Source organism: Rhizomucor pusillus (genome assembly GCF_041956525.1).
Source record: "Rhizomucor pusillus strain CBS 183.67 unplaced genomic scaffold VTP01scaffold_4, whole genome shotgun sequence".
In the NCBI taxonomy this organism is placed as follows: domain Eukaryota; kingdom Fungi; phylum Mucoromycota; class Mucoromycetes; order Mucorales; family Lichtheimiaceae; genus Rhizomucor; species Rhizomucor pusillus.
Window position 1 is genome coordinate 1,696,953 of NW_027192146.1, and position 14,654 is coordinate 1,711,606.

The 14,654-nt window shown below is 45.2% G+C and overlaps 7 protein-coding genes across 7 annotated transcripts; 5 read left to right on the top strand and 2 right to left on the bottom strand.

The window, feature by feature from the left end:
* Positions 1-198: 198 nt before the first annotated feature.
* On the bottom strand, positions 199-2,519 carry VTP01DRAFT_8010 (uncharacterized protein; the record flags this gene model as incomplete). Its single annotated transcript, XM_069387086.1, has 8 exons — positions 199-788; positions 853-1,174; positions 1,240-1,617; positions 1,682-1,750; positions 1,810-1,992; positions 2,073-2,171; positions 2,244-2,410; positions 2,474-2,519. 8 exons carry the CDS (start codon positions 2,517-2,519, stop codon positions 199-201), a joined length of 1,854 nt encoding a protein of 617 aa, XP_069242475.1.
* Positions 2,520-2,839: 320 nt separating this feature from the next.
* VTP01DRAFT_8011 (uncharacterized protein) lies at positions 2,840-3,218 on the top strand (the record flags this gene model as incomplete). Its single annotated transcript, XM_069387087.1, has 2 exons — positions 2,840-2,860; positions 2,910-3,218. 2 exons carry the CDS (start codon positions 2,840-2,842, stop codon positions 3,216-3,218), a joined length of 330 nt encoding a protein of 109 aa, XP_069242476.1.
* A 903-nt stretch (positions 3,219-4,121) lies between these two features.
* VTP01DRAFT_8012 (uncharacterized protein) lies at positions 4,122-4,728 on the bottom strand (the record flags this gene model as incomplete). Its single annotated transcript, XM_069387088.1, has 3 exons — positions 4,122-4,438; positions 4,506-4,566; positions 4,621-4,728. 3 exons carry the CDS (start codon positions 4,726-4,728, stop codon positions 4,122-4,124), a joined length of 486 nt encoding a protein of 161 aa, XP_069242477.1.
* A 2,008-nt stretch (positions 4,729-6,736) lies between these two features.
* On the top strand, positions 6,737-8,114 carry VTP01DRAFT_8013 (uncharacterized protein; the record flags this gene model as incomplete). The annotated part of the gene is made up of 4 exons (XM_069387089.1): positions 6,737-7,076; positions 7,135-7,336; positions 7,399-7,467; positions 7,532-8,114. The coding sequence occupies 4 exons, from the start codon at positions 6,737-6,739 to the stop codon at positions 8,112-8,114; spliced, it is 1,194 nt and encodes a 397-aa protein (XP_069242478.1).
* A 314-nt stretch (positions 8,115-8,428) lies between these two features.
* VTP01DRAFT_8014 (uncharacterized protein) lies at positions 8,429-10,437 on the top strand (the record flags this gene model as incomplete). The annotated part of the gene is made up of 8 exons (XM_069387090.1): positions 8,429-9,341; positions 9,395-9,497; positions 9,560-9,615; positions 9,674-9,825; positions 9,889-9,985; positions 10,048-10,149; positions 10,241-10,311; positions 10,369-10,437. 8 exons carry the CDS (start codon positions 8,429-8,431, stop codon positions 10,435-10,437), a joined length of 1,563 nt encoding a protein of 520 aa, XP_069242479.1.
* A 547-nt stretch (positions 10,438-10,984) lies between these two features.
* On the top strand, positions 10,985-11,748 carry VTP01DRAFT_8015 (uncharacterized protein; the record flags this gene model as incomplete). The annotated part of the gene is made up of 3 exons (XM_069387091.1): positions 10,985-11,362; positions 11,430-11,548; positions 11,610-11,748. The coding sequence occupies 3 exons, from the start codon at positions 10,985-10,987 to the stop codon at positions 11,746-11,748; spliced, it is 636 nt and encodes a 211-aa protein (XP_069242480.1).
* A 1,021-nt stretch (positions 11,749-12,769) lies between these two features.
* On the top strand, positions 12,770-13,102 carry VTP01DRAFT_8016 (uncharacterized protein; the record flags this gene model as incomplete). Its single annotated transcript, XM_069387092.1, has 1 exon — positions 12,770-13,102. The coding sequence occupies one exon, from the start codon at positions 12,770-12,772 to the stop codon at positions 13,100-13,102; it is 333 nt and encodes a 110-aa protein (XP_069242481.1).
* Between the last annotated feature and the right edge of the window lie 1,552 nt (positions 13,103-14,654).

Consider the following 14,654-nt stretch of genomic DNA (forward strand, 5'->3'; position numbering starts at 1 on the left):
CAATTTTTAGAAAAATATTTGCAAAAACTGTGTAATTATCCTTTTTCAAAAACAAAGAGAACTAAATAACGATATACATCTTGTTATCAACAAGTATAATTCACGCAACACTCGCTCGCTGCCGTGAAAGGAGAAATATTATTATATATTTGGAGTGCAAAGCTTTACAAGGAATAGAGAGTGAGAATCAAGCATCGATCATGACAGATCTATGAGAGGGGTCTCCTCTACATATGGCTGCTTGTGTGCAGCTTGAGCTTGCGGTCCTGCACCCGGGTATTGCTGCTGCTGCTGCTGGGGAGGATAGTAGTATCCTTGCTGGTGCTGCGGTGGATAGTAAGTTGACTGTTGAGAAGATGGCGGCTGTTGTTGCAGCGGCTGCTGATGTACTTGCTGAGGAGTATGTTGCGATCCAGCTTCTGGAGGTGCCTGGGTATATCCTTGCTGCTGTTGGTAGCATCCGTAATCGCTCGAGCCGGCTGGAGGCGCATACGCAGCAGCAGCTGGGGGAGCCGAGTCAGTCGGTTGACTAGTTGCTGGCAGCGATGTTGTTGGGTAATACATCGATGGATATTCAGTCGCTGCAGGTGCGGTCTGAGGATAGAGGCTTTGCTCCACCGCGGGCGGCGCGTACGGCATGCTCGCACGATGCATATGGTTATAGTATGAACCATAAGTAGGCTGAGCGCTGGAAGTTCTGTTGTAGGCGCCAGCCACTCGCTCCTCAAGCAATCGATCATATGTTCTCACTGCTGCGTTCAATTTGTCATGTAAATCAACAAATATTCCTACATTATGACGATACACATGAGATTCTCGTGTTCGTTCCAGCTGCAGATATAGCTCTCTTACTGTGCTTATTATTCACTTCATCCAGAGTCTTCACTAGTTTTGGTTGTAGCGCCCCAATTTGAGTGTAGAGCTTGTTGATCTGAGAATCATGCGAAACATCTCCTCCTCTTGCATGAATGCGCTCAATAAGTGTGGAGAACAGTTCAATATTTTCCATTTCAATACGTGAGATTTCATCCGGATTTGTGGGAACCGGAGTTGTCCACTCTTCGTTGTACGGTCGAGCTTGCGACGATGACGATATCTGCATATCTCGCAAAGATGCCGCAATAGCGGCTGCCAAGTCCGGATCATCCTCTTCATCTTGTTGTTGTCGTTGGGTCTAACGATATCCTAGGTTAGTCCTTTTTTCTCTTTGTAGCATTCATAGCAACGACAGCTTCTTACATCGGGAGTAGATCTGTTTTGCTGAGCACTGGAGGGCGTGTAGCCAGCTCCGTAGCCACTCTTTTGTCGTTCTGCTTCCTTAAGGGATTCTTCAATAGCCCTCTTCATATCTTCATCAAATGTATCGTCTGCTTGCTGGCTTTGTGTGACAGATGCACTCACATTGCTCTCGGTCGTTTTTTGGGGAGAGGAGGTCGCATTAGTAGCGAAGGTCGGTAACGGAGGCAACCCATCCTTTCGGGCTGCTTTTGCAAGCTTCAATTTTATGTAACATCCGTCGCAAACACGCACTTCCTCATCGATACCGAGATGCGGAAGTGGCATAGTTTTCGCCGAGCATTGCTGACAGAACGTTCTTCCACACTGTCTACAATGATGCTGAAGCAGAGTATTAGAATTAGCGGCTTAAAATCAGTTATCCATTCAAGGTTCTTGTCTTTACCTTTCTATTGGTCATTGTAAATGCCGTTCTACATCTTTCGCAAACATCCGAATCTGTCCATTCAGGAGGCTACAAACATTGCTTATTAGAAACTTGCATATAGTCTCAATTAGCTGCTGCTAACTTACTGCTGATGTTTCGAGCAGAATAGAGTCGATATTTTCCTGAATGGGTGGGAACACATAGCCCTCGGCTTTCAGCAAGCTGTATGTATCGGTCATGTAACTCAAAGAAGGTTTGCCCTTGGCGGCGATACCCCAAATCTCAATGACTGTCAGGATCTTGTTTTTGACATCAGGATTACAGCCCGTCTATGATAGATACAATTGCAACGTCAGACTCTCGTTTTTCCAGCGGGACGCGAAAGTCCCATCCAGCAAAGAAGACTTACGGGAGAGCGTAGCATAAGCGTAAGTTGGTCCATGAACTCTCGGCTTGCTATTTCTCTCACGAACTGGTCACCGCCATTCTTTACACAGGTATCCACGAGCTACCGAATCAGATCGTATATTATGAATGAGGCACGTCCGCAGCGAGCACATTTTTCTTTACACAAACTTACCGACAGCGTGGCCATTTGAACGTTGGGATTCTTGTGCTCCAAACGACGTTTAAGAGACCGCATGGCATCCTTGGCATTGACCTTCTTGCTTCTTATCTGATCACTGATTTCAAAGTGCAGCGCAATGTCCTCTTGACCAACAGGATTCAGCTCGGTCGTGGCCTTTTCTGCAGTTCTGGCATTAGTATACATACAATATCCTCGGAGTATATGCATGTATCAGCACTTACCAATCAATTCGTCAAGGGCACTCTGGCCCCACCATAAGGAAACCATTGTTAACTGTAGCGTGGAAGGTAGGAGGAAACAAGGCGGAAAGCTTGGCGACAGGCAAACCAGCTTCTCCCTCTCGGCATTTCTGCAGAATTACAAGTCCGAATAGCTGGTAAGCAGGCAGGCCAGAGATCCTCTGCACTTTACAGTAATGCAGATACATAATGTACTATATAGTACCATCTACCTCGTTGTCTATGCAGATGATCCTGTTCTCCAAAGAGCTACGTATGCCCAGAAACATTACCCGCTTGTTAATATTTGCCAAATGTTGGGAAACGGAATAATAAGAGCTGCCTGCCGCTGCTTCTGCGATAGTTTCTATGCAGATTTTCACACTCAATGTATGTAAATCGATTCAGAATATGAAATCTTGACGATTTATGAGTTTAGGTTCCTCTGCTAAATTATATGAACGGCATAACTAGGCAGGAGCTGAGACAACAGTCCCATCTGACTCGACTGGTCCCGGCTAATTGTTATGGATTCCAACATCCTTTGAAAGGTGATAGTTTTCAAAACAATTTGATCTTTGCTTTTTTCCCTCAGTTCCTATCTTCCAAGGTCCAGATCGGTGGTTTCAAGATTGGTGCTAAGATGAGTATCGACACTGCAAGGCTCTTAGCAAGATGTTGGCTCTCCAAGGACAAGCATATCAAAGCCCGGACAAACTCAAGATCAAAACACTCTACCACCGTCTGAGGTGCATTCCACCTTCGAGGTCATCTTCTGAGGTGAATCTCCTTGTAAAGGTGCACGCCGGTATCCAGGGTGGTTACTACCACCTTAGGCACGCTGTAACCTTCAAGGTGCATCATCATCTTCCCAGATGATCCCTCCCTTGCAATGGCACATACTGGTTTCCAGGTGTCTTCCACCTTTGGCACACACCGCGGTCCAAGGCACTTGTTATCCTCCAAGATAGTTACTCCTTAGGCACACGCGCGTTCCAAGGTCCTGATCACACCTTCGGCACTATCACGCGTTCCAGGGAGCATATGACATACCAAGGAGACACGCCTTCGGTGCTCACCGCGTTTTCCAAGGTGCATATCATCCTCCGAGTTGATTACGCCTTTGGCACATACACACACTGCATTCCAGGATGTACATCATTTTCATGATTGCATCGTAGGCAACCACTGTGTTCCAAGGTATATTACACCTTAGGCACACTCAACACAGTGCATATTCCGGATTTTGAGGTTCCATATGTTTGTCCATCGTTCACTTCAGACACCATTTTTCTAATGCTGGGGAATTCGGGCCCTATAGGATAGTTGTAGTATTGTTATTGCTACTAACCCTCCCATAGGTTGGGACTGATAGTGTTCGCCTCCTCGTGGTGGTCCCTGGATATATCATTGGCTTCAGTGTGAACTAAACGACACCTTCTATTTGAAACAATAAAAATAAATGCAATTTATGGGATAAAAAAAGAAATAGCAGTTTGCAAATTAATGAAAATTGGTATCATGCTTGCCAATGATCTATTCACGATGTCACAACATAGGTATAACTATTTGCTGCTCGCACCAAGCAATATGTATTTCATGGTAATAACAAAGAAAACAATGCAAATTTTTACAAGGTATACAGCGATGATTAGGTATGCGTTTTGAAGAGATTGGAGTTAATGGAAGCAATTATCATGACCGTGCAGACAAAGACGAATATGAAGCCGATAATGATAAAGCTGCCCCATCCTGCTTGGATAAAGTTGACCTGCTTGGTCAGCAGAACTTGAGTACGAAAATATCGGCTTATACCGACGATGAACAGGCAAAAGCCAAGTGCAATGAATACAAAGCCGATTGACCGTCGAAGCGTATCGCTCGACCACTCGTCATCGTCGTTTCCAGGCACGACGTCGCCGTGGTCATCCACGTTCGGTAACCGGAATTTCAGTAAAACGGTAAAACCTTCGGGGAGCTATGTTTTAATTCGCGTGCATACAAACAACAATGTCCAAACAATGACACTACATACCTAGTACAACCATACTGCCTGACAATCTGAAAAAGGTCAAAAAGTTGCGCTCATTGGCAAGCTTTTTCTCTTAACAGCAGGGCTCTTATCTCCGGGGTTGGGTTCTCAAGCTTACCATATCTCTTGCCATACTCCCTTTGTTGGGAACAAGGAGTGCCAAGTCCGGCAAAGGGTCCGAGTAGCGAATCTGTTGCTGCCGTGTAGCATTTGCCTCATCGGCCATGAGATGCGGAAGGTGGTGAGGAGAAGACAACAGCGGGCGGGCGCGGGGGACATGCAAAAAGGTTCCGAGTGCGGGGATGCACCGAAGGAACACGCGAGCTTTGCAAACAATGGTATTGTACAACTAGCAGAAACTGCAGATTTTGGATATTAATCCAGTTCGAAGTCTCAAGGACTCACAACACATCGCAGCGTCTATCCTTCCGGAGAAGCACTCTGTTGCAGCAAGGATAATGCTATAGTAAAGCGCTTCATGATCTTTCGGGCGAACTGAACCGAACGCTCAGAAGAGGCAAATAGATATGAATCTCCTACATGATTTTCAGCCGACCTTGTCGGTAGCTACGAAGCAGAATACATAGTTTTATTCTGGGGGAAGGAAGCAAACAGATTTTTATTGGATCTGGATATCAATAAAGACCGTACAAGAGCACGATTTTGGTGTTGATATAACGTTGATAGACGTTCTTCTCAGAGAGAAAAAGCTAATATCCATTGAAGCGGTTGTCCTTTCTAATAATACTTGAATCGATCCTCGTCCCCGCACAACTGCGTCTTAACCTCTGATACGTATTTTAATACACACATCTCTTAACGAATCTTTCCTATCACGCCGTAGAAATTGGAGGTTGGTATGGCTACTACCTCGAAGGCGACATTTCCTAATGCTTTTCAAGTTTCGTTGGTAAGGATACTTTGACATACATCGTTGATTTGCGACCATTTACTTTTTATTATTATATGGTTGCGTGACAAGAGACAGAGTGCAATGGGATCTTACTGAGTAGCCTGCTTCTAGCGTCAGTGGTCCCTTATTTTGCTATTGGCTTGCATTTGGCTGTCGCAAAAAAGTCTAGTTCTTTGCAGTCTTCCGTAAACGTATCAGTATACGTCAGTGTGCAAATATCGCCCTGCAATACTCCAGATGCCAACTTGCATATCTCTTCCATTTCATCCTTGGTTGCGCCATCACAAGTGCATTCATTCATAGGTTGCCTGGCCACTAGTAGCTTGAATCATAACCAAGGAGACGGTAGCCAAGAAGAAAACTACTTTGGAAGCATGCATTCTTGATGATTAGAGACGTTGTATATATTTCCTTGCGATTCAAAAGTTAGAAATTCTGAGATTTTGAATGCTCGCCGCAATGTGTTTACATATGTATCTTCGGTTTCCCCTTAGCTCCGAACAACGAGCGTTACCCAGATGCACGGTATCTATAAGCGTTAATTGCCGCCCTGTGTTCCTTTATACGCCATTTTACTGAAAGGAGATGTAATATGCATTTGTTTGATCGCACTATACTTACGCAAATGATCTTCTGTACCAAACAGGGTGGTTCTACGCACAAGGGCAAGCATGAATCCTTTCATTGCCAGCAATCAAAACCTGTACACCTAGGATAGAATGTATTTTTCCTTCCACTCCTGAACTTGACTACGTTCTCCTGCATTGGGATATGTATTCTGTTGGACGGTCGATTATATTGCGCAAGAAATTACATCATGCTGCCGAGTTGCTACGCTGCATTTTGGTGACTTGACGTGATATGTCTTCAGATTCCAAGTATTCCTCTGGAAAAGGAGCATGGGTATCTAGATGACATCTGTTAAGAATTCCCCTTGCTGCCAGTGTCCCTTACGCCACATCTCCTGAAAGGTTGTTTGCGGCGTTTGCTTGGTGATGCTATACCAAAGCAAACGATACTCTGTACGAAGCATGGCAATAAAAGACAAAAAATCGAGTATCGAATCGTGCTTGCGTCTCTCGACTATGTATGAAAATCTACACTGATATCAGCATATACATGTAGACTTCCCATAAAGAGCTAACTCTTTAAGCACTTCAAAGTATGAATGTTGCTTTATGATGCGCTAATTCTTTTGCTGCTCAAAGGTACCATCGATACTGTTGCTACGCTGTGCAGGCTCCGAAAGTTGCTGAGATGGAGGCTTTTTTTCTCATTTCTGCACAGGCAGCGGGACAGTTTGCAGTTTTTTGCATAAACTATGAGTTCTGAAGACGAGATTGACGCGGAACTCCTCGAAAAGATCAAGCATGCTCACAATGCCGATCTTTTGGAAAACCTATATCCAGAAGTAGACAATGATGGCAACTTGGTTTACGATCTTGCGCGACAGCAGCGGCCCAGATTACCGGAACCTGTCGATCCAAAGTGTCAAGTGTGTCAACGAAGCGATTGGAAGTACAAGTGTCCCCGCTGCAGTCTGCGAACATGCTCGGCCAACTGCGTCAAAAAACACAAACAGGAACAGTCTTGCTCTGGAGAACGAAGCAAGACGCATTTTGTTAAACGATCAGAATACGACTACAATACAATGATGAGTGGTACGAAATTGTGATACGCATGATGAGTGTATTGTGCTAAATATAACGAAATTTACAGATTATGCATACTTGGAGGATGTTAGTCGTCGGAAGGAAGCGATGCAACGTACTGAAAAGGACATTTTGAGACGCGGCAATAACAGCGATTTCAAGCGGCAGTTTCTAAAAAATCATTTTGCGAGATATGGTATTCTATTCGAAGAGATGCCAAGAGGGATGTCGCGTCGTGCGCAAAACAAGACGAATTTGGACAGAAACAGGTATTTATACAAGCCATGCACCGCTCCACTACAGTAGTTGACTTGCTGCAACTTTGTATTAGGATGCTATTTTGGACTGTTGAATACATATTCCATCGATCTGGGAAGGAATACCGACTGCTAGAACATTCGTAGGTTCACAAACCGGTGGTCACCTCGAAACATGCTAATTGAGCTTATGTATCCTTGTTCCAGAATACCGGATACCAAGACGGTCGAACGATCTATTCAAAATTTATTGTTTGAGGACAATCCGCGAGGACGAGGCAGTTATTCAAAGTGGCGAGAGGATTTACCAGATTTCGTGAATGCAGGTCTGGAGCGATTTATTATTGGTTTAAAGAAAGAAAGAGCACGGAAAAAGACATGCATCAATTTGACACCACACATCGGCCATAGCTGGCGAACAGTACTCCGTGGCGAACGGATTGTGGAATATCCGACGCTTCATGTTTGGTTGGAAGGCGACACCGACCAGGATATGGTGATGGAGGAGAAGATTCTGCAAATCGTTGAGTCAGACCGCCGAAAGTCGGATCATCCCGCGGCCGCGGCGGCGGAGGAGCAGGAAGAGCAGCAGCAGGAACGAACAGCGGAGAAAGATGAACAAGAGTGTGATCAAGACGTACCAGATACTCACGAGCAAGAAGAGGAGGAGGATATTAATAAGTCGACATCCGTCGATCCGGAGCAGGAGGGAAGTACAGAGAAGAACGACGATACCCAAACTTCCAGCAGCATTCAAAAGGAATCATCAGATTCAGCTCGTCACATGTAATATTGTCTTCCAGCATCATTCTTTTTATTTGATCACTCCATGCATGTTCAACCCGTAACTCCATTGCTATTAAATATTCTTGTCGATCTCATTTGCATCATTTCTACACATATATCCAGAACTAGAGAATCCCATCCAATCCAATGCTGCGAGCATATCAGGAGAGCAGAGCGGTGGTGGCTTGTTACAGCTCATTCGGTCCGCTCTTAGTATCCGCCCGCATACGACCCTCTTCCTTTTTTCCTTCTTTTTGCAGGAAGCCGAGTTGAATACAGCGTTGCAAACGTTTGAACGCATTTGAGCAGAGTACCTCCATGCTAGAAGCAGAGAAGCCCTTCATGTTTGCAAGCAGTTCAACAGGACGACCAGCGACCGCCAATGATTTCAATTCGGCCGCGAACGCGACAAGCGCTGAAGTTTCCGTGAACACAAGCAATGCTGGCTCTTCAAATGCTTCTGGCCTGCCCAGAATTGTGCCTCCTCAACAGAAACCACAGACGCCACAAGAAGGGGCGTCGCAGCTCACACCCACGCAGCCACCACCTCCACCGCCCCCGCCGCCGCAACCTCAATCCCAAGGAATTACCACCGCTACTAGTCTACCTCCAGATCACCGCATTACTCTTCCGCCTGCTACTGTGCCACCTCCCACACCATACTACCATCCGCATCACTACCACCACCAGCACCACCAACACCAACACCATCAGCTGCACCAACACCCTCACCACTCCGCCTCTGCTGTCTCCGCTCCTCCTCCTCCATCCGTTAAAGAGGAGGAAGGTTACCATTACCACCAGCACCCGGCTCACGCGCCTGCAGCGTATGGCCGACAGCACCCTGAGCGAGACAGCGCATATACCTACCGGCCTGCTACAAGCAGCAGTGGGCTGTTGAACGTCGGTGCCGAAGCTTACACACACCCTCAACAGCCGCAAAGTCAGCAACAGCGCCGGCAGCAGCAGCAGCAACCGCCGCCGCCGCCGCCGCCGCATCACCAACACACACACCACGCTCCACCTCCACCGCCGCCGCCACCACATCACCACACTGGATCTCCATACCATGTCCACCATTTACATCAGCATATTCCTCAGCAGCAAGCTCACACGCAGGTCGTTTCAGAAGAACAAAGCTACTACGGTGCAAGCGGTGCGGCGACAGGTGTTAACGTTAATGGCAGCACGTATCTGACTGAAGTGGATGACTCGGATGCTTGGTTTGAAGGTAACATGGAAACACACAGAAAGAAAACTAGTTCTAATTCTGGTTTGCGGCAGGTCAATCCGACGGTGCGGCGGAGAGCAGAAGAGCAAAGAAAAGAAAAGAATATACTGCCCGCATAGAACGGATTAATGCCGCTTTCATGGACAGTAGAGAATGGTAAATACGGGGAATTTCGGTAGAGATTACTCACGTTGCTGATACAGTCCTTGATTGTGTAGCTTATATGCAGAGAAAGTTGCTGAAATCCAGGAAGAGGTGAAAAAGGTCCATGATGGTGAGAATTGGATGCTCGAATAAAGAAGAAAAAATGTGGGATTAACTATAGATTGTAGGGACGCATGTCGCCTTTTTAGAAGGCGTAGCTGAACTAGAAAACATCAGAATCAAGACCATTGAAGAAGGTAGATTATTTCGCGATTATCAGGATAGCGTGACGGATCGCCAGTTCAATCAAGAAATCGCATTGGCAGAGGAGGAGTATATGGTAAGTGCCATGATCATGCATTTGCAATCAATCCCAGTTTTGCTAACGCGATGTTATGTAAAGAACGAGAAGAGAGGAGTACGAGAAAAGTTGTTTGCAACGCTCGAGGAAAAGCGAAGGAAGCTGAAAGAAGACAAGGATAATTGCGAGTTGTCATACGGTATGAAGAGCGCGCGGCGTACCTTGTGTTACACAGATGACTCAATGCAAACTTGACTGTAGATATCCTTATGGAATCACAAGCTCGGATACTTAAGCGAAATCTGCGACGACGCGGTCTGGATCACAACGACAACAAAGCTAACAAACGGAAACAGTTGTCAGATATCCTTTTCATACTTCATGGTGTTGCTACTAACCACAGTGACAAAATCCATCTTCTTATATTAATCCTTAACTCGAGTTTGTTTTTCACATGCACGCCCAGGACTGATATTCAAGCTGAAAGAGGACGATATACAATCCGACATCGAGCAAATGTGCATAGTAAGTAGTAGAGCAGGTATGCTATCAAGAGTGTATATTTATCTTTCTTACGTACAGGGCACTTCGTACGAGTATACATTTTCTTATTCCAGCAAAAAGGCAGTTGGTGTTAGTCGCAAAAAGTGAAAATTGTCTCTCACAAAATCGTCATTTATTCTCTCTATGTTATTACCTCTTCTCCACTCATCGCCAGCTCTAACTTCTCCGCTCCGCAAAGCACGTAATCTACCACTCACTCGCTCCTTCTATTCCTTCTTTTCTCTAATGCTGTTGCAAAGCACCACTCTGGATTCTTCGAAAAAAGCTTGTTTTCCTTTTCTTTACCTCCGTTATATTCCATTCTCTTGTAAATATCATCTTTTTCCCTTTTACTTCAAAGAAAATATCATTTCCCGCTCTTTATTTTCCTTTTCCAAAATGTAAAGGGTCTTTTGAGACATGTTTTGCCCTGGCAATAGAGGGGAGGTTCTTCATTTCCCGCAGCGCGCGCGCTTCTTGGGTCTGTGCTAGCTAATCAGCATGTAACTGTTGATAACCGATCCGCAAGGGTATCATATCGTGTTCGTTGATACCGACAAGGGTTCCACGCGTTGGTTGCCGATCATATATAAACAGCAAACAAACTGATACCCATGAAGATCAGTGTTTATCTTGTCAATTGTTACGTTCTACCATGGCGCCTCAAGAAGTTTCCCAGCAAGATGTTACCATCCACCAAGACTACTTCTACCAAATGACTGAATTCTTGACCGACTGGCACGTTCGTGTCACCTGGGTTGCATTCACCGTGCTCTGGTTGCTCTGGGCAATTTCTTGGACACTGCGACATATGTTTGGCGGCGACGCTGCTGCTACAAACTATGTCGACAACACGAATGCTACTAGCACCACCGCTACTGCTGCTGCTGCCAACGCTCCCGCTGCTGGCACGACTGATCCCGAAACTGGAGCTGCTGCACCTGGCGCTACCACCACTACCACCAACCCAAACAACCCTGGCGGCAAGCTGGGCTTCTTGGGCTCTCCTCCTGCTTGGGGCCAGAACGTCTACGTAAGTTTTACTCTTTGCATCTTCTTTCTTCTACAGTATCCTCTGATCGAATATATACCATTATTAGAACCGTATGAACCGTTCTCACGACATTCTTCGCGATCTTGTCCTCATGCTTCTGTCTGTCCTGGTTATCAATACTTTTGCTCGTGGCTCTACGCGCGGTGTCATGATCGTTGCTTGGATGTAAGTTTTGCTAGCAATAACTGAATAGTCGTCCTAGAGTCTAACTGCGCTGTCCCATCAGCTTCCTTGCTTTTGCTATTGTCTGGATGTTCTCTGAGAGTGTATTCACTCACCGTTACATTCGCTTCCTCTATTCCTTGATCTTCTTTGCCTTGGCCTTGATTATCATCGGTCTTGCATGGAAGCAAGGTTTCTATTAGACCGCTCAAAGAGTTTGTAGAGTTCTTTTTCTATCTCTTTTTATCATCTGTACATCTCCAATAAAAGTACCAGTAGTTTAATTAATCAAAGCACAAACGTTGTTCTTCTTTCCACCACATCTTTTTTTTGTTCACGAATTATAATCCCTACCTATCCCTGCAGTTATAATGTGCCATCTTATAATTTTGAGCCTTTTCTTTATGTTTACATCGATGTGTACCAAGATACATGCAGGGTGTACTAGCTTGAATTTTCCTCCTTGACCTTCTTTGCATGGTTATCAGTTATTTGTGTATTATATGTTTCACATCAGAGACAAGATTTCAGACTGAAAATAATAGGAACGCAGATCCTATCCGATTGAATATCCGAGGATTACAGAAGTATCCTATTTTCATATCCTGCCTTGCAGTAATAGAAAAGAAATTGATGCTGGCACTTTGCGTGGAGGTTTCCCGAAAAAGAGAGATGTTGAGCATTTCATTGTGCCTGTGTTGTAGACACCATACCCAAAATCTTTTATTCCTACAGTCGTTTGCGTTCTCTGTTATACCCATCATTCACCAAAACGGCGCGACGCCATCAAAATCGATAATTGTCATATTCAAGAAAATTTAAAATGGAAGAAAATAAAAAGAAGTTCTTCTGAAAGCAAGTATTTCCTATGGATGCGAAGCTGCAATGCATCGGCTCCTTGTGGAACATATTGAAGATTTACAAGTTGGCCTCCCTGAGGACGGCGTGTAAAGTATTTAGCTGTCACTATGCTATTAAAATGTCTAATAAAGTCTTCTTCCTTTCACCTGGCGTTCTTTCTTTTGCCTTACATAGAACAATGTATCTATCAGTCCATTTGTACTGCTATCAACGATATGCATGATAATCTCGCTTACGAGCGCACAATCACGACTTACACCAAGATACGGAGCAGGTACAACGAAGTAGAATATGAAGAGCCAGAATGCATTTCCACTCAACTCTATTCCAGCTGATATTCTTTGCAGATAAGCATGCGCGTATATGCTCGACAAAATATATTGCTACGGTGGTCGCAACTGGAAAAATGAGAATTTCCTTACAAATACACTGAATGACTTCTATTACTTGGATGTGTCAAAGGACTTTGCAGTGCAGGACGCTCTTTCCATGCGGAATCCGATCAAACCAAATGGCTTAGAGCTTCCACCTAACCTTGGATCTGGGTTGGTATCGTTAACGGATGCCCAGGTTATTGCCATACACGGTGGGATCGGGTATGGCAACGGAGCGGAGCTTCCTCAACAAACCCTTGTCTATGATCCAAGAACGAACAACTTAAGAAGTATTGACAGTGATGGTATTCCACAGATGTAACTGTAAGCGCAATTCTAGAAAATTTCCCTTAATGGCAAGACATTAATGTGCGTGGAACTGGTATCTTCAAAGATATCTATTTATATTGGTAGCCGCCAGTTTGCATCAGGTCGTACGATGGGGTGGTCAACCGTACGTACCCACAATCTAATGTGAGTAACCATGTTTGTTGAGCGGTAGATTACATGTTTACAGTGATTCAAACGCGGGCAACCTGACAAATGCAGAGTATCCCGCTAGTTTATATCTTTTGGACTACATCGCGAGTATATTTTCGTTTCATACACGCCGCATAATGCGATGAGCAAGCAAAATAACGCATTTTAGTCTGACACAAGTATATTACTTCTTTTACCATCTAGTCTGGAGAATGGCTGGCTAAAAACGGACCGAACGGCAATGGACACCAACGACGAGGAAACACTGTGTCATGGCGGCAGTCATGGGTGACAATGGACTCATATTACATGGGTGGTGTATCGTGGACAATTGACATCCATCATAACAATAAAAACGAGACATCTGCTGCCGGGCTTTCTCTGCCTAATTTCATGGATACAATTACTACGTACGATACTATATCCAGTTCTTGGAAGACACATACAGTCACCGGAAGCACCGTTCCACGGCCTCGCCTAGGAGCAACGGCTGCCTGGAGTAGGTCTCTTTTTATTTGAAGAGGAAAGCAGAAATGAAGCGAACCAGATATATTGAAATATCTAAACTGTACCTTACACCAAAAATATCATTCTTTACGGCGGCGCCGACACACCGAATGTCACGGCTATCAGTGATTACTGCTATTGCTTGGATACTGAAAAGATGACCTGGACAAGCATTACTCCACAGGTGTCTGGTCCTGGACCTCGATACGGACACAATCGTATGCATTATTAGGAGCATGTCAAGCATTCTAGCAATGTGACGTTTTTAACAGTAAGATATATCATGCAGGAGTAATGGTCGGCAACAGCAGCTACTTTATTCTCTGGGGGGAATCGATAGCAACAAAGCTGCCAGGGACGACCTTTACGTGCTTGATGTCAGAAGGTGGTCGTGGGAGGCAAACTTTTCTGCTCCTAGCCCGAGTAGAACAGCGCCTTCTTCCACAGTGGATGATGATCCATGAGACTCGTCGCTATCCGGGACGGCGATCGCAGGAATAGCTATTGCCTGCGCTGCAGCGGTGAAAGTCGCCGTCTTATCTTGTTTTGTATACACGAGCACCCAATTTTATATCGTTTCAAAAATCAGGCTGGCGTTGCTGGAGGGATTGTCGCCGGGTATCTTTTGTATCTGAGCAGGCACTGCATGCAACGGCAAGGTCAAGCACTCAGCGAGGATCATGCGCCAGTACCCCCCCCCCCCACTCTTCTCCGCACTATGATGATGAAAAGCGGCGCAGTTTTAGAGAGCTTGCATCTGCAATCATGGGTAGTAAACCAGATAGTAGCAGTGGAATTGAACGACATGAATGGTACAAGGTTCGCATCGTGACAATTTTTGATGGCAGCAACGATCCTGCATTTAAACCGATGCCCCTCTTAATTTG